The sequence below is a fragment of the Macrosteles quadrilineatus genome, unplaced genomic scaffold (genome assembly GCF_028750875.1).
Source record: "Macrosteles quadrilineatus isolate MER2022 unplaced genomic scaffold, UCM_ALF_1.0 Scaffold_55__1_contigs__length_795759, whole genome shotgun sequence".
In the NCBI taxonomy this organism is placed as follows: Eukaryota; Metazoa; Arthropoda; class Insecta; order Hemiptera; family Cicadellidae; genus Macrosteles; species Macrosteles quadrilineatus.
Window position 1 is genome coordinate 191,166 of NW_026542648.1, and position 24,730 is coordinate 215,895.

At 36.7% G+C, this 24,730-nt stretch overlaps 2 protein-coding genes across 5 annotated transcripts in view; one reads left to right on the top strand and one right to left on the bottom strand.

Annotated features, from left to right (window-relative positions):
• Positions 1 to 1,146: 1,146 nt before the first annotated feature.
• On the bottom strand, positions 1,147 to 8,273 carry LOC128981885 (uncharacterized). The gene is made up of 4 exons (XM_054400864.1): positions 8,096 to 8,273; positions 3,211 to 3,360; positions 2,411 to 2,564; positions 1,147 to 1,893 (listed from the first exon to the last, which is right to left on the bottom strand). The coding sequence occupies exons 1-4, from the start codon at positions 8,145 to 8,147 to the stop codon at positions 1,764 to 1,766; spliced, it is 486 nt and encodes a 161-aa protein (XP_054256839.1). The 5' UTR covers positions 8,148 to 8,273; the 3' UTR covers positions 1,147 to 1,763.
• A 2,694-nt stretch (positions 8,274 to 10,967) lies between these two features.
• Positions 10,968 to 24,730, top strand: part of LOC128981883 (cytokine-like nuclear factor N-PAC) — a 93,774-nt gene continuing 80,011 nt past the window's right edge. For all 4 annotated transcript variants that reach the window (XM_054400856.1, XM_054400859.1, XM_054400858.1 and 1 more), the window contains exons 1-3: positions 10,968 to 11,069; positions 11,169 to 11,205; positions 22,742 to 22,824. In XM_054400856.1, coding sequence (XP_054256831.1) covers positions 11,035 to 11,069; positions 11,169 to 11,205; positions 22,742 to 22,824 — 155 coding nt within the window. In that variant the 5' untranslated portion in view covers positions 10,968 to 11,034. The remainder of the gene's footprint in view (positions 11,070 to 11,168; positions 11,206 to 22,741; positions 22,825 to 24,730) is intronic.

A 24,730-nucleotide genomic window follows, 5' to 3' on the forward strand; every position in this document is an offset into this window, starting at 1 on the left:
GTCAATGTTAGTAAATTTGTAAATAATGTGTGTCTGTATCCGTTGTTTTATTTTAATGTGTGACAAACATTCTCAATGTGAGCTGTTTTAACCTGTGCTACCCAGCTGAAGATGTATCGTAGTTGATACGAAACACATACTGCTACAGGAATTTCAACTGTTTGACACCTTAGGCTACTGTAAAAAGGTAAATTATACTGGATAAATAACAAATAAACATTGATTATATAACAGAAATAACTTAAGTGTAAACATAAATATTGCATATACAGTCCATTATAAATTTGTGCAACAGCTATTTCGGTTTTTTGGGACAGCAGTGTTGCCACTTTTGTCTAGCCGTCGCCTTATATTAGAGGAGGCTATGATAATTTTTGCCTTTGAAAAATTGAAGTGTGTTACTCTTTTTATGATACCGGGACTTTCCTTGATTTACAACTTCCCAAGTTATAAATTAGGCTACCATTACCCGATTTGAAAGTCTTACACAAAATACACAAAAAACTCCCTTATTACAAAAAATTATATTTTCTGAAGGTAAAAAAGGTTACTTTTAAATAACTCGTGTACTTGTTTAACTTTAATAATAGATTGAATTGAGTTAATTTTGTTCATTAACTTACTTATCCTAGACTAAAAATGTAACAATATACATTTATTTGTACAAATAAGGCACAGTTAAAATGTTCATTAGTGAAAAGAAGTCTATACAACACAAGTAAGCCTAAACTGTATGGGATGTCCTCATTACAGTTTAAAATAGTAATAAGCAACATAAAACACAATACAAATTTAAAATAAACCATCTCATTAACAATCAGATAATATTTTGGTTTGTCAAAAGTATAAAACACACAAAAATACACAAATATGCAATGCGAACATTGTTTACAGTGAATTGGACATGTAAATGTATTAATTATTGTTAGGTGGGTTTGGCCACAGAAAACATACTACTATAACCCAGAATGCTACCCACATGGTAAAAAGCGTTAAGTACTCGGAGAGAGCTTTGCCTGTCAATTCGTAGGCAGCGCCACCAGCGTTATAATGCGAGTTACAATGCACCAGCATAGCAACGCTGGTGGCGCTGCCTACGAATTGACAGGCAAAGCTCTCTCCGAGTACTTAACGCTTTTTACCATGCGGTTAGCATTTTGGATTATAGTAGTATGTTTTCTGTGGTTTGGCTCATATTAATAAAAAAAATTTCAAATCAATTACATTTAAATTAAGGTCTTTGAAATGTGTACAGGCAACTTACACCGCCTATTGCTAATAGCCTATATTAAACTTCAATAAATACACATGTGCACAAAAAGTAAAAAATAAAAAAAGATTGGTAAAAAACTAAAATCGTACAAGTGAAATGTTAAGGGCCAGCGCACACAGAGAAAGCTGAATTTTGCATCTTAAATAAGGATTGCTCAACCAGTCTTATCAATTAAAGATAAGATAGGATTTGATTTTTATTCAACTGAGTTAGCTATTTAGTTACTACGAATAGCCTAGGGTTCAAATGTAAAATACAATACGAATTATTCACGAGTGCATCTGTTTACACCTGCATGTGGAAAGGAGTTATGTTTGGTAGCCAACTGATTGTCGGTGCAGCTGGTTTGCAACTTTGTGTTTGTTGGGTCTAAGAGTTTGCTGGGATTTCACCTATTTATGTCAAGATTCCAAATTTGTATCTAGATTAGTAGCAAACTTGAGTCATGACTGCAGAAAGCGAGATTCAGGCTTGCAAGTTACACTAAGGATCACATGTACATCTTTAGAGCTAACAACGTCGAGGCCAGGATTGTGACTAGTGACACTGTCGTAGTGGCTGCACTGTTGCAGCGGTTGTCAAAGTAGCAGAAACACCACGTCACCTCGTCATAATAGTCCCTGAAACATTTCGAAAGTTAACAAAAACTGTTTTTATTTCTTACTTGCTCTGGCTGTTCCCACAATCCTTTGCACACAGGGAATTCGATAACCAAGGTTGCATAAGAAATGGAGCTACAATTTGTGCAGAAACTCACATAGAAACATGTAAATCAAAATTATGTTCAATGCAAATGCTTTTTTTTGTCAAAGTCTGTCATCTTAGTTTCTTGAAAAATTTTGAAGAACACAGAATTTCCTTAAATTATTATTTATTTAGGTCTGATTGTTACAGGGATGAGTATGATGGGTGGGAAAAAAAACTCAAGGTACTATATGAAGAGGACAAATTCAATGAACCACATGAATTTCAGTGACAATAGAAACATTTATGAAAGTATATGCCTCAAGTTAGGTATACTTCCATTGTCACGTACTTCAGAAACATGAAATGGCTTTAATTTTGAATACAAAATTTCATATAAACCAAAAAAGTCACTCAGTGTAAAAAAAAATACATATACTAGTCTTCAGTTACCGTTTGATATCAAGCTCCTTGATGGAGTTGTTGACGTAGTGAGCCAGCTTAAAGTCAGTGGCCGCCTTACGGCACCCCTCGTAGTGATCTGCGGGAATATCAGTCCGGATAGCTCTTAGAGAGCTCAGACAGTTACGTGTTACCACTTCATTGCCTGGTAAAATGAAAAACAAGAAATTAACTGAAGAGATCACATAGTAAGGTAACAATACTTCAATTCCTTGTATGGAATTCCATACAAACATGAATGTCCAGAGGGAATTATGGATTAATGAGAAAGTATTTTCCAGAAACGAGGTTTATTATACTTCCTTCACAATATTTCTAGGCGGTTTTAGGGGAAGAAATCCATCCCCTCCACTTGAAACTTAGCTTTCAAATAATAGCTCAACAGCTGATTAAGAAACATATGTTAAATACAAAAAAGTGGTGGGGGAACTTCCCCTCAATTCTCCTAAATATTGTGAGCGAAGTATGAAAATTAATTGGGGGCAATCCAGAGACAAGCAGTAGTACCGGTAATGGATTTTCACGTTGACAATTTTTAATTTTATAAAAACATGATGAGAGCAAGGGAGAGTTGGTTACTCTCACTAGTTACTACACCTTGTCATTCTGACTGGGCACAAATTCAGTGATAATACATATAAACTGTAACTGCAATCTGACATATAAGTAAATCACTCACTATTGTAAAATATGACAATGCCTTGGCTTAAATGTGTAATGTTTTTACGGCAATAAATTATTTGTTATCATGAACAGGTGAAGATAATAATACTGAATTAATAGAAGCTTACCTCCTTTTCTCTCAATGATTTTGACACAAGTATCATCTTCCTCGGGGCAAGCCTGGCTCCAATGCCACCACCAGTTGAACGGTTGACAACCCGGATGTGTCGATATACACTGATAGCAATATAAGGTTGATCCAATACCAAAGCAGTTCCCTGAAAATTAAATGGGTCTTGATATTGTATTTTAAAATCCAATCAACGATAGGCTTTTAAAAATATTGCTCATTGGATTGGGACCGCGTCTCGTTGTCCCGCCGTCTAGTTGTACCAACGTCTACTTGTAACTCGAGGCCTAGGGACAACTAGTCGTAGGTACAACTAGACGTAGGTACAAGTAGACGGTGGCACACCCGACTAGTTGTACCTGCAGATTTTTAGGAGGTACAACTATACGTAGGTACAACTAGACTTGTATCCCACCGACAAGTAGTAGCACCTAGCTTGGTAGTTGGTTAGGTTGGTAGGTACCTAAGTAATGAGTAAATTTCTCTATTTCAGGGAAAGTTTCCATTCCTCCCAGCTCAGTTAATCACCCATCATCTCCAGTCCAATTACTTTTATATCCATCTGACTAAGTTTACCCATCCTCCCTTATTAACTAAATATTGTTGGATGTCTCCCCCACCTAAACCCCCGAATTCCTACCCGTCCCCAAAGTGGGTTGAGGTTCTGCTAAGATATTAAATTGAATAAAAGGAGGTATCGCCTTTAAAAAAGTCATTTAAACAAGTTGTGTCAGATGTCAAAGATAGACTTAAGGCTGCGCTCTACCCGTCTGGCGTGCGCAAATGCAATGGGTTTCTTACTGATTGTAGCTCCAATATGAACCGATTTAAAAGATCTTGGTGTCATTTTTATTTTTGAGCGGAGCGAGCGAAGCTCTTATACGTCGACTCTTATGCATTTCGTAATACGCAAACTCCTCCTAGACGGCTGAATCAAACGTTTTCAAATTTTGCATGGTGATAAAGACCATATCGGTGAGTGCCAACATCTATATGGCGTTAAAAAAGTCTCTCAGGAATCCGCCCCACTGGGTCTCAATGTAATCCTTATGGAAGCAGTATTTGACACATAAACAAAGACATATGATCAGCTGTTGACGTTGGAATGCAGTTGATAAAGAAATAGCTGATGGCATTATTCCACAGATATTAGAACAGAAACGGTATGGATCATAAATATGATCAAATGACGACACTAGCTTGAGGTCCGTGACGTATGAAGTGGTGAAGGAAGTAGTAAAGGCAAGCAGGCTGGAGTGTGGAAACTGTTTATGACGATTAGATTAAGGTATCTGCATTCCTAAAATTCTATGGGAAGGGAGGAAATCAGGTCCGTGACTTAGGAAGTAGTCAAGGCGAGCTGTCCGGAGTGTGGAAACTGTTTATGACGATTAGATTAAGGTATCTGCATTCCTAAAATTCTATGGGAAGGGAGGAAAACAGATCCGCGACGTAGGAAGTGGTGAAGGAAGTAGTAAAGGCGAGCTGTCCGGAGTGTGCGAACTGTTTATCACGATTAGATTAAGGTATCTGCAATCCTAATATGCTATTGGAAGGGAAGGAAACAGGTCCGCGAAGTAGGAAGTGGTAAAGGAACTAGTAAAGACGAGCTGTTCGGGGTGTGGGATCTGTTTGTGACCATTAGATTAAGGTATTTGCAATCCTATGATGCTATGGGAAGGGAGGGAAACAGGTCTGTGACGGAGGAAGTGGTGAAGGAAGTAGTCAAGGCGAGCTGTCCGGAGTGTGGGAACTGTTTAAGATGATTAGATTAAGGTATCTGCGATCCTAAAATGCTGGGAAGGGAGGAAAATAGGAACGTGACGTAGGGAGTGGTGAAGGAAGTGGTAAAGGCGAGCTGTTCGGGGTGTGGGATCTGTTTGTGACTATTAGATCAAGGCATTTGCAATCCTATGGTGCTATGGGAAGGGAGGGAGACAGATCCATGACTTAGGAAGTGGTGAAGGAAGTAGTCAATGCGAGCTGTCCGGAGTGTGGAAACTGTTTATGACGATTAGATTAAGGTATCTGCAATCCTAAAATGCTATTGGAAGGGAAGGAAACAGGTCCGTGACGTAGGAAGTGGTAAAGGAAGTAGTAAAGGCGAGCTGTTCGGGGTGTGAGATCTGTTTGTGACCATTAGATTAAGGTATTTGCAATCCTATGATGCTATGGGAAGGGAGGGAAACAGGTCCGTGACGTAGGAAGTGGCGAAGGAAGTAGTAAGGGCAAGCAGTCCGGACTGTGGGAACTGTTTGTGACCATTAGATTAAAGTATCTGCAATCCTAAAATGCTATGGGAAGGGAGGAAAATAGGTCCGTGACGTAGGAAGTGGTGAAGGAAGTAGTCAAGGCGAGCTGTCCGGAGTGTGGGAACTGTTTATGAAGATTAGATTAAGGTATCTGCAATCCTAAAATGCTATGGAAAGTAAGGGAAACAGGTCCGCGATGTAGGAAGTGGTGAAGAAAATAGTAAAGACGAGTTGTTCGGAGTGTGGGATCTGGGTACTTTCCTGTTAAAGGGAACATTCATTATTATCGATGATTTTTTTCGATATATCGATATTAACAAATTGAATCATATCAGCTGACAACTACGATAAATATTGTTCAGTATCAAAAAACAATAATTAAATGAAACTGTTCTAAAAAAAATAACCTAACATAACTAACCAAACTTGCTATGTAACATTCCATGTTTAACTTGCCTTTTCTGTTATCAAAAGGAATTTATAAATAGTACGGCAAGTTTGGTTGGTTATGTTAGGTTAGATTATATCAGTTGAATTTCTTAATCCATATAATAGACTATTTTAGCCTAAACAAGATCAATTGTCAATATGTAATGGATCGGTAAACAAAAATATTGATATATCGAGAAAAAATCATCGATAATAATGAATGTTCCCTTTAACAGAAAAGTACCGGGATCTGTTTATGACGATTTGATTTAGGTATCTACAATCTTAAAATGCTATGGGAAGAGAGGGAAACAGATCCGCGACGTAGGACGAGGTGAAAGAAGTAGTAAGGTGAGCAGTGTGGAGTGTGGGAAGTGGAAACCGTTTGTAGCAGTTTTAATGTATCTGCTATGCTGAAATGCTATGAGAAGGGATGGAAGCATGCTCACGACATATGACATGGTGAAAGACGTAGTAAAGGCTAGCAGTACGGAGTGTGGGATGGGAATGTTTGTGGCAATTAGATTAACGTATTTAAAATGCTATAGAAAGTGATGAATACAGGTCCACGACGTAGGAAGTGGCTTAGGAAGTAGTAAAGTACGAGCATCAGCATAGTGTGAGATCCGTCTGTGGCAGTTAGATTAATGTATCTTCAATACTAAAATGCTATGAGAAGGGAAGGAAACAGGCCCCACGACGTAGGAAGTGTTGAAGGAAGTAGTAAAGGCTGGCAGTGCAGAGTGGGGGAACCGTTTGGGCAGTAAATGTATCTGTAATACTTAAATGCTACGAGAAAGGAAGGAAACAGGTGTATGACGTAGTAAATGGTGAAGGAAGTAGTAAGGCTAGCAGTGCAGAGTGTGGGAACTGTCTTTGGCAATTACATTAATGTATCAATCCTAAAATGCTATGGGAAGAGAGGGAAACAGGTCCACGACGTAGGGGGTGGTGGAGGAAGTAGCAAAGGTGAGCAGTGTTGAGTGTGGGAATGGATTAATGTATCTGCAATGCTAAAATGCTACGGGAAGAGACTGTAGACTGTATTTTAAAATGATTACGAAGCACGAATCAATACATATTTTTGATAGGCTACATGCAATCGTTTACAATCGAAATTTACAACTGAGTTGACAACAGCTGATTTTTACTCAATAGAGGCTAAAAACGGTTTTTACTCCTTAAATATTAAAAATGCTACCTACTTTAGACCCGCAACGCATGCATTAAAAACTACTGTTTTTACTGCAGTATGACAAAAACAATATAATATGAACCCTTGATGGCTCCGCTCAATTTTGTGGATGCCTCTGCGAACACCACCTAGTTTAATATTATTGTAGTTTTGCCGTTTCTTTTTAAATCTCTAATATTTAAAAAAAATGTTGGGCTCAAAGGTTGGTAAAAATGTTTAATTACACGTTTTTTATCTTAAGTTTTAACCCATGACCTAAAAATAATTTTTAGAGAAAAAATAACAAACAGGGTAAATGCAATTGATGATTCTTAAAAACAAGAATCTGCACTACTTTATTAAAAACTTTAAGAATAACAATGTAATCACCCAGATTCGAAAGGCTTGCAAGCGCTCTTCATGGCGCTGTTCAATGCAATGGTAATTTATAGGGACATCAGCGTTCAGCAACTTCGTATTGAGATATTTGAGCTGAGGTAACTTAGAGCGCACCCTTAAGTTAGTAGACTTTATACTTACGATAAGTTAAGCTTAAAAGATCTATAACGTTTAAGGTGAAGTGGGTGTCCTAAACAACTACCGTCTAAGGCTAGCTGTTAATCTTAACCTCATCTATTAACACTAAACATCCAAAAATTAGTAGGTAGACCAGTTACTTGGATTAGCCTACTTATAGCCCTATTATATGGGGCTCCAAAGGCAGAGCTTGTTAATAGAAACTGTAATTAGCCCATATTTAAAAAAATGTAAATTCTTCAATCTACCTAACCTAGGTCTATCACTATAATAGGAACCCAGTGATTGCTAATCATTACTTAAACTTTGCCTATATGCTTGGGGCAAAAATCGTTATTCAAGTAATTTAATATTAGGTATTAAAATGTAGGCAAATTAATCTACAGAAGGCTAGTCCCTAAAGAAAGAGCACTTATTTACAAAAACATTGAGCCCCGCCCACTAACGATTAGTCATAACTGAAGAAATTCTTACATTACAATAATGCCTACCTTTACTTATTAAGCTGATAACGAAGAATGCTAAAACACTGTGGCATTTCATCGTGAATGTTAATTTAAAACAAAATACTATTTCAACATGCAAACACAACCTCAACAAAAACAAATACAATATCAAAAGAATGAAGATTGAAGTAAAGAGTTGGTTGTTTCAGTTTCAGTTTCAATGTCGATGATCCAATCCAATCAGAAATCACTGAAATTAAATCAGAAGGATTTTTTTCTTTCGTTTGCTTAGCAGGATTTCCAATACCAAAAAGCCTCGCTGTACACGGTTTCTTTCTACATGGCAGATAAGGGATTTGTGGATTTGTAGTAAAAACATATTTTTAAAGAGTATAGTGTATAATAAAATGTTATTTCTAGCATGTTTCTATTGTGTCTAGTTCATCAGATTTGAACCAAACAGTAAATCACGAAATCAATTCTAAAATAATGGAAACAAAACTTTGTCGACATTATTATTATAGTGATTAAATCTTAAGGGAGTATGTTTTATCAATGATCTTACCAACATGAACTAAACAAGGAAAAATTAGCTACAATTTTAAAATTGGATGAGAAGTCTACTTGCGTTACAACATAATGAATAGATAATTCGAACAAACTTGCTAAACATGAAATATAAAAATATAATAAGTGAATAATTATAATAGTGTAATTAATGTACAATAAATTTACTTCTTTAATGCATACAGATGGTGGCATGGGTGGTGACCACTGAGCTATAATTCTAACTGGAGGTAGCACTGAATGTCAAAGATGCGTGTCGCCAGCCGCCATGTTTGCGTGAGGTGTGAGTTATAAGAAGCCATATTATTGCTATGGCTATTATTATACTTGGCTTAAAATACCTACTTTGTATGGTGGCCATTTCAAAGAAAATTATTAAAGTATTAAAAGTATTCAAGTATGACAAAAATACTCACTGCTATACCAACCTAGTTATAAGAAGCCATGTTATTGCTATGGTAAGAAAACTTACTGCTATACCAACCTAACAAAATCAGCGACTCGCTTTTGACAGACTTCTGCCATGGCAGTGCTACCTCCAGTTATAATTTTAGCTCAGTGGTGGTGACCATCCTGAAGTAGTGTGAGACTGGTCAATCAATCAGACTGACTGGGACGGGTGGCGTCGTCCTGTAATCCAGCTACTAGGAGGTAACGGATTGTGGATATTTATAGGCATGCACTGTGGATGGGATACTCCCTGGTGTGGATTAACGTCCGCACTAGTGAGTATTACGACTATCTGCAGTACTATCCTGATAATTAGACCAATTCGTATATACCAAGGAAAAAATGTGGTTCGGATTCCACTATAAACTGTAGGTCCCTTAGTTGCCATTAGCTGTTTGGGCTATTAATTAACAGCTGTGTCTAAGGAATGTCGGCCTTAGCCACTAACAAGACTACAAGATCGCGCCACTCATCCTACACTCATCTCCATTCATACTTGGCTTAAAATACCTACATTGTATGGTCGCCATTTCATAATAAAGTAAAGTATAAAGTATAACTAACGGGGGTGGCTTTACTCTGCTAGACCTGAAAATGCTGTCACATTTCTTCTGGTAATGTTTCAGGTTACATAAACATGTGTCTGTAGCCCTAATGGTTCGTACAGTTTCAGGCATTCACTTATTTAATTAGATAGATTGCATTTCGGTCAAGGTAGAGCTTTTTTACGTGGAGAATACTGCATAACGGGAGCAGTATAATATAGTGAGTCCCACGTCTTCGGGATTGCCCATGTTGTCGCAGTCAAGGCAGTCAAGGCGCTTCCACGCAAGGCCCCACTAGAAAACAGGCCATGCAGCAGCGCGGGCAGCGCAACACTGCGTCACAGTGATGGATATTCTAAAATCTTACCATGGTTTTCTAGCGCGTTCCCGTTTTCTAGTGGCGCCTTGCTCCACGACAAATCAGGCAAACTGACAAAGTATCAGTGGTGTAGGCGAAATTGTAATTGTGCTGGTCATTGAAGTCCTTAAATATTGACTTTATCTACACTGGTGTAGATATATCTATATTAGTGTCACGGGCGCCTTTTAAAGTTAGTATAGATCTTATATCTTTTATCTATATTAGTGTAGATATAAAGTCAATGCTTTTACCATAGATAATACCATAGACTAACCAACACAAGTTAATTAAGTTAAGTTAAGTTATAACTAACCGTACATGAACTAACAATAAAATTGTCTTCAGCTGTTCCATAAGGATGAGAAATCTACTAAGGGAGTATGTTTTATCTATGATAATACCATAGATAAAACATATGATAATACGATATTCGGTGTTTATTTGACGGTGTTCTACAATGTATTTTGTTTTGGTAATAAACGACTTGATTTGATTTGAAGGAGAATTTACTTATATAGTATATTAGATTATAATTTTTACTTTTTATGCGTTCCTCCAATTTTCTGAATTATAAAACTAAAGAATTATATATTTAAAAAATTAAAAAGGATCTAGGAAGAATCCATGAAATTTAGTATGTGATCAACGGTCTTGGTGAGTTAGAATTAGTTTAGATTCAACGCCTTTGAAAGTAATGACACAGAGACTCAAAACAAAACTGTTCTTATAATCTACCAAAACAAATAACCCTTAAAATAACATTTTGCCATAAAGATCAAAGCAGTTATGGTTATCTTATAATTTTATACTGAGTTTATTTAAAAAAATAAAAAACTGACTTTATTGTGGACAACAAAAGTCTGAAACTATAGTGGTTTTGGGTTGGATAGTCATTGGAGGAAGCCTCTACACGCTGCTCCACCAATCAAGTGTTCCAACAATCACAAACCGTTTTTGAGCTGCTTCTGCTTGTGCTTGTATTTTGTAACCAAAACCAAACCAAACTTCAGAATTGAGATTTGAGAATCAGTCGAGTAGCGGTAGTTGTTGAAGCAAGAGCTATGCCTGACGTTTATAAAATTGGTGACTTGGTTTGGTAAGTTTCCCTTGAAATTTTGACAAATTGCATATACAATTAGAGTTTCTTAAAATAATTTGAGATTTTAACAAGCTATAACATTTTTTCTGATTGCAGGGCCAAGATGAAAGGTTTCCCGCCATGGCCTGGCCGAGTAAGTATCCAAAATTTTATATAGGCCTACATTAGTAAGTTCTACCTAGATCTTATAATATAAACCACAGACCTCTTCAGAAATGCTTTTTGACATAGAATTTATCGTCGAAAAAGTTCCCTACTGTTCGTAACTGTACAGGTTGTTTCATAGAACAATATTTAATATTTGTCATCCAGGCTACATAACCTTGAAGCTTGTCGTTTCAGGAGGTTAGGTCAGATTGTAACAATAGCTAGATAAATAAACAGTATTATCACCAACCTTACCACAATAACTAACCCGGTATAATGATTGAGTGTTGGAATATAAATTTTATGCTAGGTATTAATTTATAATGGGCATACTACAGTACAAACACAAATAACCTGTGCTAGCCTACATAATATCTTATATCTACAGGTTCAAACTTACCAAGGAGGTCTTAATGACTGAATAGACATAGGCTAGGCGTAAGTTAGTCAAGAAATTGCATAAGTTAATTTGACGTCACAATCATAATTGTGTTGTAGGCTAGACACTGTTTTTTTCACATAAGATATCAAGTTCTGGTATAGCCTACATAATTAAGTTATTTATAACTTGTGCCTCCAAACAAATTTTTAATTTTAACCCTCCGAGTGTCCATAGTTTAGGCCTTAATGTCCGCCTATTTTGGCGCATTTGCAAGGTTTTATTAAAACGGATCTGAGAAGCTTAAAACAATGTTAAACTTAATTCTACTGTTCTATATACCATTTTGTTTGGAAAATCATGGGCTTCAATATTATACATAAAACATAAGGAACATTTGTTTCAAAAAAAATTTTTAGGTAAAAAAAAATATTTTGGAAAAAAAAAAAAATAAGTTCGCGCTCAATGAAATTGTATAAATTATAGGCCTATAAATATTTGAAAATAGCCACTTTGTTCTAAATTTTATGAGGATTACAAATATATAATAATATAAGGAAGTAGATTTGCAAATAAATAAGTTATGGGCAAAAAACAGATTTCAGTACATAGCGTTTAGCTAAGAATGCATAGCCTAACCATAGCTAGGAATCTGGCTGATAATTTACATCAATATCACTACCTACTTCAGGATCATCAACCAGCCCTTCAAAATCACTTAAATCTTCTTATAATGCACCACGTATATCACTACTTTTGATTTTTAACACTAAAACAATGGTAAACGTAATAAAACACATCAGTCATCGGTCCGAGGGTAACCTAGCTGTTTACAAATACGCACGTCAGCTGTCTGCTACAATTACGATCGGCTCGGAGAACATAAAGCGCTTAGAGACAGACCTCTGGAGAAAGCTTAGAATATAACGAAAAGAATGATACCTAACTCGATCCAGTTCAATCCGATTCAGTCAGTCATAACATCAGTCATAGAGTTAGATAGAGTATAGTTTCGGTCAGTCATAGAGCCTTCGCCGTAAACGATGTTCGTGCGTCGATTTTTCGACGAGTGGCGCTCGGAGGGTTGATAATATTTTACTTTCTTAAGAGTTTTTCCCCCTAAATCCGTATAGGCCTATAATATCATTTTTCACCACTGATGAATATGGGGTAGCGGATTTCTACCCCCGGATATTTACCCCCATGAAAAAACGCCTACGTCATTTTGACGTCACGAGGGGCGGGGCATACATGTTCGAGAAACAGCCCGCGACTGGAAATCTACCCCCGGACATCTACCCCCAGACATCTACCCCCGGACATCTACCCCCGGAAATCTACCCCCCGTGGTCAGCTCTGCCGCGTATCGGCCAATATTCATTGTTGTAATTGATTTTATAAATTGCTTTACCTTCTTATTCCATACCCAGTTGTAAACATGCGATATGTCGATCTCTGTTTTAACATTATCCATATTTAAAATTCAATAAGTTGTAACAGTCCTTTTCAACCCGACCTACTTCACTGATTTTTACGATTGAGGCGTCATTTAAAAGCTTAAGATCTAGCGCAGCACAAAATGGTACGGTAATTAAAAGGATATTTTGATTAGGGCTTCAAGAGCCCTATACCCCTAAGCCTTTGATTTATTCATAGAAGGTGCTTCCAATGGTTGACCAACTTTTACACTATACAATACCAGTTTAAAAGTGAAATGTGAGTAGTACTCATCAGATCAATTTTTAAGTCAGGTTGTGAAAACATGAATAGATCGTCTGCAACTGTAAACAGGAGATGAAAAAGTTATGAAAATAATATAATATTGCACACTTTTCACATGGTCAAGTGTTACATCGTACTGAACCATTGTTTTTACACACATTTCTTAAAGGATAAAGTGAATCACTGTGGTGAGCTTCCGGTTTATTCAATGAAGGCCTAGTAGTGATAATTGTTTAGTAAACCAAAACTCAGTTGTAAACTGTTTAATTAAGAAAGAGGATCAATACAAGTCAGGTGTATAATGGTAAATTTTTCATATCACCTAGTAGTAAAAAAAATTAGTTTCTAAGATTTTAGATGCGTACTAAGAAAGGATTTAAAGTATTTTCTCTTAAATACCTAAAATAAGACAATTCAATTGTAAACTGTTAAATTGAGAAAGAGGATCAATAAAAGTCAGGTGTATAATGGTAAATTTTTCATATCACTTCAATTTAGTTTCTAAGATTTTAGATGCGTACTAAGAAAGGATTTTATAGCATTTTCTCTTAAAGACTTAAAATAAGACAATTATTAAAATTCAAATAATGGTCACACTCAATTTTTTTAGCATAGCCTAATATATTTTAATATATATCAACGGTACGCCCCCATTGCAGCACATTCGCATATTCAGAGAATGTATAAAGTCTTATTGGAAAATCCTGCCTTAAAACAGAACTTGTCAACTTATGTCCATAAATAAGTGTTCAAAAGATTCATTCATAAGAATACCATATAGGAAGTGAATAAGCAGGTTTCCTGCCAGTAAAATGTTAAAATGAGGCATTTTAAGGTAGTATACAGAACAGAATTAGGTGAAACCCGTCAACATTGACGGTTACTTTAAAGGCTTATGCTAATTCATATAACTGCGATAGATAGATTGAAGTAGCCTAATAAAAATTTTGAGCATTTAGCTCTTTAGCTTTTTTGATGAGTAATAAGTGTAAAAGCAAAGATTACATAATGCTACGTAATCTTTGGTAAAAGCAATAATGACTATTGCGCTAGTTACAAAATATGGTTGATCATTCAATGAATAAAATATTTCCCATACCGTACGTCATAAGAGTTATTATTACAATGTTATCTGTTTTTTCTTCTTTTGGAAGAACCTTTAAATAGTATTAAAATCCTATTGGTCAATCTTTTGTGATAAACACTTCCGATCCGCGCTCGTGCATGCGCCGTTAGCTGTTACTGTATGTGAAAGTTGGTCAACAATTTAAATCACTGTCTGGAAATAAATAAAATGCTTAAGGGTCACACTTTTGAAGCCCTTTATCTTACTAATATTATAAATCTGAAAGTTTGTGAGTTTGTGTGTATGTTTGTGTGTATGTTTGTGTGTGTGTTTGTGTGTGTGTTGCTCAATCACGCATAAACTACTGGACGGATTGGGCTGAAATTTGGCATGATGATAGCTCACATTCCCGATTAACATTAAAGCATATTCTTATCTCAAAAACCCTTTCGGGCTCCGCCCCAGTGGCTCTGTAGTTCCCCATGTTAATCTTATCATTTTTCATATTTAAAGGGAATTAATGAATCTTAACAGCTGTTTCAATTAAACAAGTTGGTTCTGTTCTATGATGTTCAATAGCATACAAGTTAAAAGGATTACCAACAGGGTGCAGCACTATTAATTTTTTTTTTTTTAAATATATGGCAACAGCTAATTTCCAACCAAAAGATAAGTGTGCGTAGCGAACGAACTTCAACCTGGAGGCGAGTTAGCGTAGCGAACGAGCTAACCTGAAGGCAAGTGAGCGCAGCGAACGAGCTTCAACCTAAAGGTGAGTGAGCGTAGCGAACGAACTTCAACCAGGACGTGAATGAGCCATGCGAATACTTATGAAGTTAAACGGGGCGAAGCCCGCGGGTACAGCTAGTCAACATATAGTTTCAAATGCCATTTTCGTTGCGCTTGATCTTAAGATTTAAAATTACGCCTCAATCATAAATATCAGTGAAGTAGTTTGGATGAAAAAGGGCTGTTACAGCATATTTTATTAGGAAGATAGAATGTTAAACAAGGCAATGACATATCAAATGCTTAATACCAGATATTAGAGGGTAATGATTAACCGAAGAGCCGTTGACCGAAAAGCAATTTATAAAATCAATTAAAACAATGAATATTGGCCGATACGTGGCAGAGCTGACCACGGGGGGTAGATTTCCGGGGGTAGATGTCCGGGGGTAAATGTCTGGGGGTAGATGTCCGGGGGTAGATTTCCAGTCGCGGGCTGTTTCTCGAGCGTGTATAGGCCCCGCCCCTCGTGACGTCAAAATGTCGTAGGTGTTTTTTCATGGGGGTAAATATCCGGGGGTAGAATTCCGGCGACCCATGAATATTACTCAAGATATTGCCAAACAATATAGGCCTACAAAATGAATAACTTTAACAAGGTAGGATGGATGACATTTACAAGTGGAATGAACGATGGGTGAAGAAGCCAATAGCTGATTGTTTTCAATCACTATCACAGTCAAGCAATTGGAAGTGACAACTTTGTTAGCTAACTCTAATTCAGCAATTTGAAAATTACCTGATTAACTTATACCTTTCACTTAACTTAAGTTAATAAAACAATAGTAATAAATATATCAGTCCCGATTTATGTGAATTATAGATGCCAAACGCCCAATATTTAAGTTGGTAAACCTTGCCTGTTAAGAATTCGGTAAAACTTTGTAATTTTATCATTTTATTCTTATTTGTACAACGCCTTGCGCTGCCTTTTAAAATACGGGAAATCTAAGACCAATTAGTTAACATAGTTCTATCATTTGATGTAATTTATTATTGTTACCAGTAGGCCTATTTCATTCTTATTAATGATTTAACTTTGCGTATATTTTGTCTTCGGTCATTATATTATCCTGTGCCTTCTTCATGTTTGGGATAAACATAGAGACCTTAGGTCCCGTGCCATGGTCCATTCCTACAACACCAGGCAGAGAAACATGCTGGATGATCCCCGCGCTAGGCTCTCTAAGACAGCTGAGCTACATATCAAATTCAGGGTCTTAAGTTCTTTAACAAACTGCCGATGGCCAAGGGGGGGCATAAAAAGGGGTTATCTCAAGGACAAGCTTATGTCGCTAATGAAAGAGAGAGCCTTCTATAGCATCTCAGAGTTCATGACCGATAAGGAGATAGAAAACATCGATAGCTGTCTTTCCATCATCCCTGGAAGTTATTTTTAACTTGTTTATATGTATATACATTGTTTTTTTTATCTTGAACTGTTGTACACGTTGTGAAGTATTTTTTCTTTGTGTGTGTGTAAAATAAATGTTTTGTCGAGACGCAATCCATCCTATTGGGTAAAAGTAAGAAGGATTAAGTATGTAGGCCTAGGTAAATAGGCTACGACATGTAATTAGTCCGACTGTCCTTACATTTCTCTAAAATGTGACAGAATTCCCTTTAACTTATAGTAACATTATTATACTTACTTACTTACTTACTTATTATTGTTACAGAATCACTTGAAATATTTGTCTACCTAGTCAATAATAATATTTTGGGTATCGGTACTTTCCTGTTTAAGGGAACATTTAATATTATCGATGATTTCTTTTCGATATATCAATATTTTATTTTTTAATTTGACATATTGATATTAACAAATTGAAACTTATCAGTTGTAAACTACGATAAATAAAAATTGTTCAGTAGGCCTACCTATCAACAAAAAAAAAAAAAAAAAAAAAAATTATTGAAATGAAACTGTTCTAAACTAACCTACCTAGAACCATACTTGTTGTAACATTTCAAAATTCTGTTTGACAGCTTATTCCCCACGCCTTTACTGTTATCAAACAGAATTTTGAAACGGTAACTTAGCCTACAGCAAGTTTTATGTTAGGTTAGTTTAGAATATAGTTTCATTTCTTAATCCAATACCATATATCCCTCCGAGTGTTATTTGTCGAAGCTTCGACACATAACACACTTTGTGTAGTGTTTTGTGTCGAAGCTTCGACTCACAAACACTGTTTACGGCGACGGCTCTGGGACTGACTGAATCGGATTGAACTGGATTGAATTAGGTATTGTTTTTTTCAGCAGATTTAGAGCTTTCTCCTGATTTATGTTTCTATACGCTTTTCATTTTAGTTCCGAAAATATTGTAGCAGACAGCTGACGTGCGTATTTGTAAACAGCTTGGTTAACCTCGCACCGATGGCTGATGTACGTTTATCATTGTTTTAGTGTTAAAAATCAAAAGTAGTGATATACGTGGTGCATTATAAGAAGATTTAAGTGATTTTGAAGGGTTGGTTGATGATCCTGAAGAAGTAGGTAGTGATATTGATGTAAATTATCAGCCAGATTCCTAGCTATGGTTAGGCTATGCTTTCTTAGCTAAACAAACGCTATGTACTGAAATCTGTTTTTGCCCATAACTTATTTATTTGCAAATCTACTTCCTTATATTATTATATATTTGTAATCCTCATAAAATTTAGAACAAAGTGGCTATTTTTAAATATTTATAGGCCTATAATTTATACAATTTCATTGAGTGTAAACTTTTTTTTTTTTAATTTTCCAAAATATTTTTTTTACATAAAAGTTTTTTTTGAAACAAATGTTCCTTATGTTTTATGTATATTATTGAAGCCCATGATTTTCCAAACAAAATGGTATATAGAACAGTATAATTAACATTGTTTTTAAGCTTCTCAGATCCGTTTTAATAAAACCTTGCAAATGAGCAAAAAGTAGGCAGACATTAAGGCCAAAACAAGGGACACTCGGAGGGTTATAGGCTATTATTTTTGCCTAAACAAGATATGTTTTTAATCCTACTCATGTCTGTTTGTCTGTCTGTCTGTAATTTAAATGCTTTTGAAGATGAACTTAGCGTAGCAGACAGACTAGCAGCACAGTATTGGTTTTAGTATTCTACCACTGTATTATAGTTCTAGTTCTAAGTAGTTGTTCAGTTGTTGTGAAGTGAAATGTCGTAATTAAATTTGGCCTATTGCCGATCAGAATCAGAGTTAGATAATAAAGGCCGGTATCCACAGTGCGAGGCTGCTCGCTGCGAATGCCTCGTGCCATCTGCCTCAGGGTGAGCTCTTTAGCTAGCAGCTAGTTTGTAACCCCGAATGCTCACTGCGAGCACGCTAACCACCCGCTTTGCTTTCCATAACACTTCACTAAATCTCTGATCATGTCATGACTATCCATGATGACACACAGCTCAGAGCGAGGCACCTTTGAGCACTGCTCTAAAACCGACAAGTACACGTTTCGCCTCACATTTTGCGATGCGAGCGCCTCATAGCGAGCAACCCCGGTACCCACAGTCCGAGGCAAGGCTGAGAATTCGCAACAAGGCATTCACAGCGAGCTGCCTTGCACTGTGGATACTGGCCTTAAGGTTAGTTCCTCCAGTTGCTTGTCGTGTAGTTGAAAACAATCAGCTGTAGGCTTACTTCACCCACAGTTCATTTTAATGTCATCCATACTACCTTGTTTATTCTAATGTATATTTTTACGGCGATATCTAGAGTAATATTCATTAGGGGGGAAAAAAATCTTATAGGCTATTTGGATTCAGGAAGGAAAAAAAACTTGATACCAAATTTAAAAATTCTATTGGAGGCACCTATATTAAATAAATAGGTACCTCCCTACTAAACTGAATTTTGTCTTGCGATTTCAAAATTAATAGGCCTAATTTAAACTTGTCAGCTTGAAATAAACATTTTAAACACTTAGGCTACGGCCACACGGGCGTTTTTTCACGCGGTAAAATGTAGCTTTTTTTCACGCTGCTTGAATTCCCGCTGTTGTATGCCACACGTGCGTCTTTTTCACGCGGAAAAATTTAGCTTATTTTCACGCAGGTTGCGGCAGGAGCGGCAAAAAGCCGTGGGAACCTGCAGTTGATTGACGAATTCACGTAATTATGTTATATATCTTCCTCATGGCCGGAATAATAACCTTGTTTTTGACTAGTGAAAAAAAATATGAATGGTGATTTCGGTACGAAAACAATACTAAAATTATTTTATTTTGTTAACATTTAATTATTTACATTTAGTATAAAAAATAAATTTAATATATTAATTTCGATACGAAAACAACACAAAAATTATTTTATTTTGACATTTAGCATAAAAAATAAATATAATATAAATATTTTTATGACAAGATTTTAATTTGCCCAACTAAATGCCTTTCCTTTTAGTAACAAATTATTAAGTGGCCCAGTAAGGTCGACCTATGTTTAAGATCCTAATGTATAATTGGCTAGACCCAAAAATATTTTACGCTGTCCTGGAAAAAATTAGATACATTTAACTTTATTTTAACTTGCTAGAACGACTTGATCAAAGCTGCGTGTTGCTCCCGCCCGTGTGGCCAGGGACAGAGCGTGAAAACAAGCTTCAAAAATGCACCCCAGTCCATTCTTCTGCGGGCCCGCGGCGGTCGATTTTGAAGACGCGCCTAATCTGCGTGAAAACACACTCCGTGTGGCATACCTCATTACATTTAATGCTGCCCATAATTCTCGCGTTTTTTCACGCTGCGTTCTTGCGTGAAAAAACGCCCGTGTGGCCGTAGCCTAAGACACAATCTATAAGAAAGTTTGGGCCTATTAGAAATATAGCCTATAATTTTCCAAGGGTAAACCTAACAGCAATTTACTTGGAAATTTTTTTTTAGGTAATATGCTGTTACCCTTTGACTGTTAAGGTTTGTACCTTTATTTTTGGTAGTCGCCTTCCGTTAAATCAAAACACCCAAACAGCCTTTATGTGTAAAAAGCTGCTCAATGATTTGTATACTTACTTCATACTTCATACTTCTTCCCTTCATCTTTGACCAGTGATACTGGATAAATGGCGTCAGTAATACTTTTAAAACTAATATTTAGGACTGTACAACAAAATATAAATTATTTAAAAACTGTACACTATTTACATATTTTGGGTTGTGTGTTTGGCGGCAGGTCTTTACCGAGCTAGGCCTTATATATTTTGGGTATCTGCTTTATAATATTCCTCAATGGAGTAGAAAGGATTTTTCCTCAACCATCGCTCTACCCAAGTCTTGAACTTCCCGACCTCCAGATTTCTCACACTAGTTGGGAGCGTGTTGAAAAGTGTTATTGCCAGGACTGGGAAGCATTCCTTCTTTCTACTCAGCCTACAATAAGGGATATCAATCTTTTCCCTCCCTCGGATGTTATATGGGTGCAGGTCCCCTCTCACAGTAAGTAAAGATAGGTTTTCCCTGACATAAAGCAGGCTAAGCAGAATGTTTTGGCTAAACACGGTGCAGACTTTGAGTTTTGCAAATATAGGTTTGCAGTGGTCGAGAAAACCAGCCGAGTCTATGATTCTCAAGGCTTTTTTCTGCTCGAGAAGGATATTATTGCATCCCGATGCGTGTCCCCACAGCTGAAGCCCATGCATAACATGACTGTGAAACAGTGCATAATATATCATTAATAGGTGCTCCTTAGATAGTAGAGGCTTTAGGCACCTGAGGAGACGTGTTACTTTTGCTAGTTTTAGGCAGATGTTAGCTGTGTGACTGTTCCAGCTTAATTTAGCATCCAGGGTAAAACCCAGTAACTTAACTTCCGGAGAAGTTGATGATTGGCTTAAACTGAGGCTACATACAATTTCTTGTGTCTTATCTTCGTTTAAGCTCAGCTTATTGTTGAGGAACCACTGTTTGGCCACAAGAAATTTTCCTGTTACCGATTCCTGGGCCAAGTCAGGTGTTTTGCCTCTTGCAAAAAAGGTGGTATCGTCTGCGAATAGAAGTATGTCTCCCTGCACACCTAGGTCGTTAATCAAGACCAAGAGAGAACCGGTCCAATGACCGAACCTTGGGGCACTCCATGGTTGACGGGTTGGGGGGAAGAGTTGACTCCATTCAGGGTGAGGATTTGTTTCCTATCTGCCAGGTAGGATGCGAAGGTGGAAAGCACCTCACCACAGACTCCGTAAGCTTTCAGTTTTTCGACAAGCAGGGCATGAGGGACGCAGTCGAAAGCTTTGCTTAGGTCCGCGAGAGCCAGAGCCAGAGATTCATTAGCCTCGAAAGCGTTTAGGACCTCAGTTACAAGCTGGGCAACAGCCGTGGTAGTGGATTTTCCACACCTAAAACCATGTTGGGCATTTACAAAAAGCCCGTTACTTTCAAAGTAGCTCACAAGTTGAGTATAATGTTAATGACAATTATTTTAGCTGGGATAAGTACGACAGACTGAGGTGCCACTTACTATCTCAAGTTCCTCAGCAAAATTAAAAATACTTGTTTGGAAGCTGAATGTTAATCTAGTAAAAAACTTAAGTTACTTGCTTTACCTAAATAAAAGTTTGCACATCAAAAACTGAAAAGTTTATTCGATGGTTTTTAGCATTGAACGATTGCCGTAAACTATTTTCTGGTAGCCTAGGGGTGAAAACTGGAAACATTGGTTGTTATGATGAAACATAGAATAAAGCTTCCAAGTGCAAAAATAAGCATAAAAAATAGTGGTTTGATCCAAGAAATGCGGGGAGTCAAACATTGTTTACGTACGGTATGTAATGACTGCCGAAGAAATTAACATGATTGTTCATAACTCCTTCATATTAGTGCCTAATATTTTTTGGAAACTAGAAATGATTTTATATTGAATGGGCTTAAAGGCCTATTATCAATAACAACTTCCAAATAAACTCTCTGTCTTAACTCCCCTCTTTTGGTCCTTAAATGCACTAATGATCTTGTTACTGTAACTATTAAAAGACACTTTAGATTGGGTTGTTCATCGTAGCTTTTGGTTACTATCACTTAGATTACTTAATATACAGATTACTTAACACATGTCATTAACGGCTTGTGTAACTAGTGTGTAAAGTGGAATTTTGCTGTGCACACAAGCGAAATGTTTACGCAGGAACCTTAAGCGAGTGTGGAAAGTTTCTTGAGTGCAGCAAAGGCACTTTGCACTTCTGATACACATGATATTTTTCCTACAGTTACTATAAAGGATAAAAATAATTAGTCTTTCAAGCACTAAACTACACATTTTAGGATATTTAAATTGAAGCGTTGAACAAAATGGGAAACACTGGAACATCTGATTAGATTGTAGTCGTAGTACCTTTAAGTGTTGCCAATTTATTCGAGCGTATGCACCTTATAAAAGCACAATCTCTTGTGTTGTTTATTTTGAATACTTGAGTGCAGCAAAAAAAATTGGTGCGGCAAAAGTAAATGCAGCAATTAGCTACTTTGCATTCTATATCTAATCAGTACAGTAAAGACTGCTTTGTCAGGTAACTGTAGGAAAATAGTATTTATTCTTTAATCTACTCAACATTATTGATTAATTTAATTATTTTACAGGTTTCCAACCCACCCAAAGATTTGAAGAGGCCTGCAAGTAAAAAAGCTTCCCACTGCATATATTTTTTTGGCTCCGAAAACTAGTAAGTAACTATCATTTAAATCTTTCATTACCAACCTAATCAATTTTTGCCAAAAATGGATTGTACACTGTGAGGTGTTTATATCGGGTAGGGTCAACCTATCCTAAACTTACCTCTGATTCGCTCGGTCAGCTCTAGTAGTCCAGGGTTCTCGCTAACAGTCTCCGTCGCTCGCTAACCGCTTCTCGATCTTCGTAGATGGTACCTTCGTCGTCCTACACGCACGAGTATACTATGGTTGTATGTCAGCACGACGACGCACTAACTAGGAATACATCGGCACTAAATACGATACTTCTATGTGAACTAAAATACGTGACCAGCATCTAGGCCTAACAAAAGGTATCGCTTCTCAAATAAAAACTTAAAATAATACTCTTGTAGTGAAATAAAATGTCGTCACACGCAATAACAAAATAACGAAATGAAATACTTTTGGATAAAATAAAATAAAACCACTTAAGATAAATAAACTAAAAAGTGTAGGCTACTTTGGCGCTGCTTTCGCAGTGCCAAATACAACTTCTTGAGAAATACAATACGCTAATCTCTTACAACTAAGGTGATCGTAAAGAATATTAACTTCTACTCGCCAAAGTAAAATGGGAAAATAATACTAATAATGTAAGGATACAATGCAGTACTTACGCCTGTCAATACTTATTTCGCTTAATATTATCGCCCTTATTTTCGCGCTCGATGCGTATCGCATCCACAACTTATTCTCGCCGCAGGTCTGCTATATATCTCAGGAGAGGGTGTGTAGCGAACATGCGCTCGCCGTCGACTGTCTCAAGAAATGTCCACTGTCCGCTGGTTACGGCTTCTCCCCACCACGTCTACATCAGCGCCCCGAGGTCGCAGCGGCCAAGTCACGAACTAGGAGACTTGACTTGCCGTGGACATGTTTGACATTGTTGTCGAGCGCGCTCAAACCTTCGCGGCTTTAAAATAATTAAAACTAACCCCCCTAATAAAATTTGACCATTACAACACATGCTTAATGACAATGTTTTTATTAAGATTTTTTGGTTGACTTATTCATGCTGGTCCAATATCACCTCTTTTTCTCTAGGATTTGAGATAAGTGATGGTCTACAACAAAAGAATACACGTCATTCTGCAAACCTGCGGGGTAGAAAATTGGTGTGGAAAAATGTAATATCTATGGGGACTTAAGTTTTACCTGTTTAAGCCTAATTGAACATTGAAAAACATGTGTTTATCTCTCATTAAAACTTGAGACAAAAACATAACAAAAAACTGATTTTTAACAATCGATTTTTTTACTGACAATCCAAATTGCGATAGTAGGCCTAAAACATAGGGGTGATTGGGAACTGGCATACTTGCCGACCACTGATTGACACCGGTAAAATGCATGTGTCTGGTGAGCAGCTGTTTACTGCCACTGTATGGACCGGTATCTGGGAAGTACCAGCGACACAGTGGGGTACTAGACTTCTTAATGTACTTAATGTACACTCTCATAAATTGTAGTGTTCTCACCTATTCTAAATGACAACACCTGCCATCGGGTGCTGAGGTTGAAGGGCTATACCATACTTCCATGCTGGGTTAAACAAAAAAAAAAACCATATTTTATGTATGTAGGCTAAATTTTAACTGCCCCAAACTAGATTGACAGTCTCAAGACAAGCTTACTTATTTTAACATTACTTTATTATGCCTTTATAAACTCAAATTAAAAAAATAAATTCTAATGTTACTTAGTTTCTAATGATTTTGGTGGGAAGTTACCTAAAAAAATTCTTTTTGAAAAAGAATACTCATAGAACTGCAACCGTAGACTTTTATAATCTTTTTGGATTTTTACTGAAATTCTAGATATTTTACAGAAAACAGACCAAGTCATGCCGAACTTTAACTATTGAAACCGCAGAAA